At 43.5% G+C, this 2,612-nt stretch overlaps 1 protein-coding gene across 1 annotated transcript in view; it reads left to right on the forward strand.

Moving 5' to 3' along the window:
• The window catches only part of LOC107301054 (intermediate conductance calcium-activated potassium channel protein 4-like), a gene marked incomplete at both ends in the record, with an annotated part of 8,717 nt that extends 6,631 nt beyond the window's left edge, over positions 1–2,086 (forward strand). Inside the window, 3 exons of the mRNA XM_015830322.1 lie at positions 258–667; positions 1,559–1,694; positions 1,882–2,086. Of these exons, the coding sequence (XP_015685808.1) occupies positions 258–667; positions 1,559–1,694; positions 1,882–2,086 (751 nt within the window). The remainder of the gene's footprint in view (positions 1–257; positions 668–1,558; positions 1,695–1,881) is intronic.
• Positions 2,087–2,612: the final 526 nt, after the last annotated feature.

Consider the following 2,612-nt stretch of genomic DNA (forward strand, 5'->3'; position numbering starts at 1 on the left):
ACACATCACGGCTTGAACTATCTTGCTTTGCATGTAATGAGTCTATCTCATATATTAGGTTCACCTTTTAAGTTGCATTACTGAAATAAATGAACTTTTGCACGATATTCTAATTTTTCGAGTTTCACCTGTACAGTAGTTGTTGCATAGAAATACATTCCATCAGTGAATTCCAGCAGAGGGACAATGCCTTGCAGAGAGAACCCCTGGCTTTGCTTCCGGCTCACTCATGCTCTCATGTTCCTTTTGCCTTTTAGCTCTTCATGCTGGACAATTCCCTCACCGATTGGCGAATTGCAGTCAGCACCCCGAAATTGGCTCTCATCACACTGGAGCTTTTAGTCTGCTTCCTTCACCCCTTCCCGGTGGGAGATTTCGTTTGCCTGGATCCCAAGTCGGAACAGACCCTCGTCTTCCTCTCCGATGTTGACATGTTGCTCTCACTGGTGATGTTCCTCCGCCTCTATCTGGTCCCTCGGGCTGTGCTAATGCGGAGTAGTGTGATGGGAGATGCCTCCTACCGTAGCATCGGGTCCCTCAACAAGATCCACTTCCAGTACCCTTTTGTGTTACGGGTGATGGTCAACAGCCAGCCGGGGCGTGTGCTGCTGATCTTTACAATGGGACTCTGGATCATCGCTTTTTGGATACTGTCCGTCTGTGAACGGTGAGGATTCTGTTGGAACACCAATATTATCCACTGTTAGGCTTGTTATTGTTATTATTAACTGCTTGGTCATCAGACAAAGACTGTTTTATTTTCTTTAAAAATGTTGATTTGATTAAAAAAAACAAAAAAACCCCCCACCGAACTCAAGCTGCTGTGGTTTAGCCAACCTGCATTTACCGATGTATTTGGATTTGTGCATTCGAATGCTTTATTTTATTACTTTATACTATATTTTTATTTCACTTCATTATTTTATTTTATCATGTTATTGTTTTGTTGTGTTTTATTATTTATTTTATTTTATTTTTTTACACCATCCTTAGTTGCTTCAGGTGAAACCATTAACTGGGATATAATACAGGTAGTCCTCAGCTGACCTTCATTAATTTAGCACCTGTTCAGGACTGAAAAAAATGAACTAATGATTGCTCCTTGAATTTGTGACCGTTGTAGCATCCCTGGGGTCACGTGATCAAAATTTGGCCGCTTGGCAACCCGCATGTATTTATTGGCAGTGTCCCAAGGTCATGTGACTGCTATTTGCAATTTTCTCACCCAGCTTCCAACAAGTAAAGTCAATTGGGGGCGGGGCGAGAGAGAGATGGATTTGCTGAACAACACGATTCATTTAACAACTGCGGTGATTTGCATAACAATCATGGCAAAAAAGGGGTGTGACTCAGATAACAACTGTCTTGCTTAGCCATGAAAAGTCTGGTCCCCGTCGTGGTGATAAATTACGAACTGCCTCATTTAACGACTGCCTTGCTTCACAACGGTAATTCTGGCCCCGATTGTGGTCGTATGTGGAGGACTACCTGTACTTCCCTAGATAAATATGAGCACGGATCTATCCACATGTTGATTCTCTCTTATTTGATCTGCCAGGCAGTATATGGATGAGAACAACTACCTGGGTGGGACATTCTGGTTGATTCCCATCACTTTTCTGACCATCGGCTACGGAGATGTGGTGCCCGAAACAGTCTGCGGGAAAGTTGTGTGTTTGTTCACTGGTGTCATGGTAAGGAACACAGACAACATCTTACAGCAAGAAACATGGTACAAGGTGGCAAAATATATTTACCAATATATATTTGTAGATACAGGTACTTCTTCGACTTACAACAGTAAATAAGCCATGCATTTTTTTTAAAAAAAAAATATTTAAAAGAACCTTTCTTATTCTCCACTTTTGTATTTCTTCCCAGGGAGTGGGGTGCACAGCTCTCCTTGTGGCCGTGGCTGCAGATAAACTGGAATTCACCAGAGCAGAGAAACATGTCCATCACTTCATGATGGATATCCAGTGTGCCAAAGAGGTAAGAGAAGCCCTTTGCTTGATGGAATCCCGGAGGGGCAGAGAAATCCGCTTTAGAAATCGTGTCTCAGCCACTGGAGCCAAAAAAGACTACAGTAACCCTTCCTTTTGTCTAAGGCCTTTTTCTCCCACTCTCCCTTCCTCTTCTTGCTGGGCAGCAAAAGAACCCAGAGAGAGGGGACACTCCAGTCAGAGTTTTGATGCTTCCTTTTTGAAAAGGCCAAGGAATGAGTAGGGCTGTGCATTTCCCACCCTGCACTTATGAGGAATGCGTAATTTTCTTTTTTTATGCCTGGTTTGGTCTACTCTAGGCTAGAAAGTGGGAGAGCATGAGTTCTAGTCCCGCCTGGATGACTTTGGGCCAATCACCAGGAGACTGTGAGTTCTAGTTCCACCTGAGGCATGAAAACTGGCTGGATGACTTAATAATAATAATAAAGTTGGAAGGGACCTTGGAGGTCATCTAGTCCAACCCCCTGCTCAGGCAGGAAACCCTACACCATTTCGGACAAATGGCTGTCCAGTCTCTTCTTAAAAACTTCCAGTGTTGGAGCATTCACCGCTTCTGGAGGCAGGTTGTTCCACTGGTTAATTGTTCTAACTGTCAGGAAGTTTCTCCTT

This window comes from Protobothrops mucrosquamatus, unplaced genomic scaffold (genome assembly GCF_001527695.2).
Source record: "Protobothrops mucrosquamatus isolate PMUCROS unplaced genomic scaffold, P.Mucros_1.0 scaffold9760, whole genome shotgun sequence".
In the NCBI taxonomy this organism is placed as follows: domain Eukaryota; kingdom Metazoa; phylum Chordata; class Lepidosauria; order Squamata; family Viperidae; genus Protobothrops; species Protobothrops mucrosquamatus.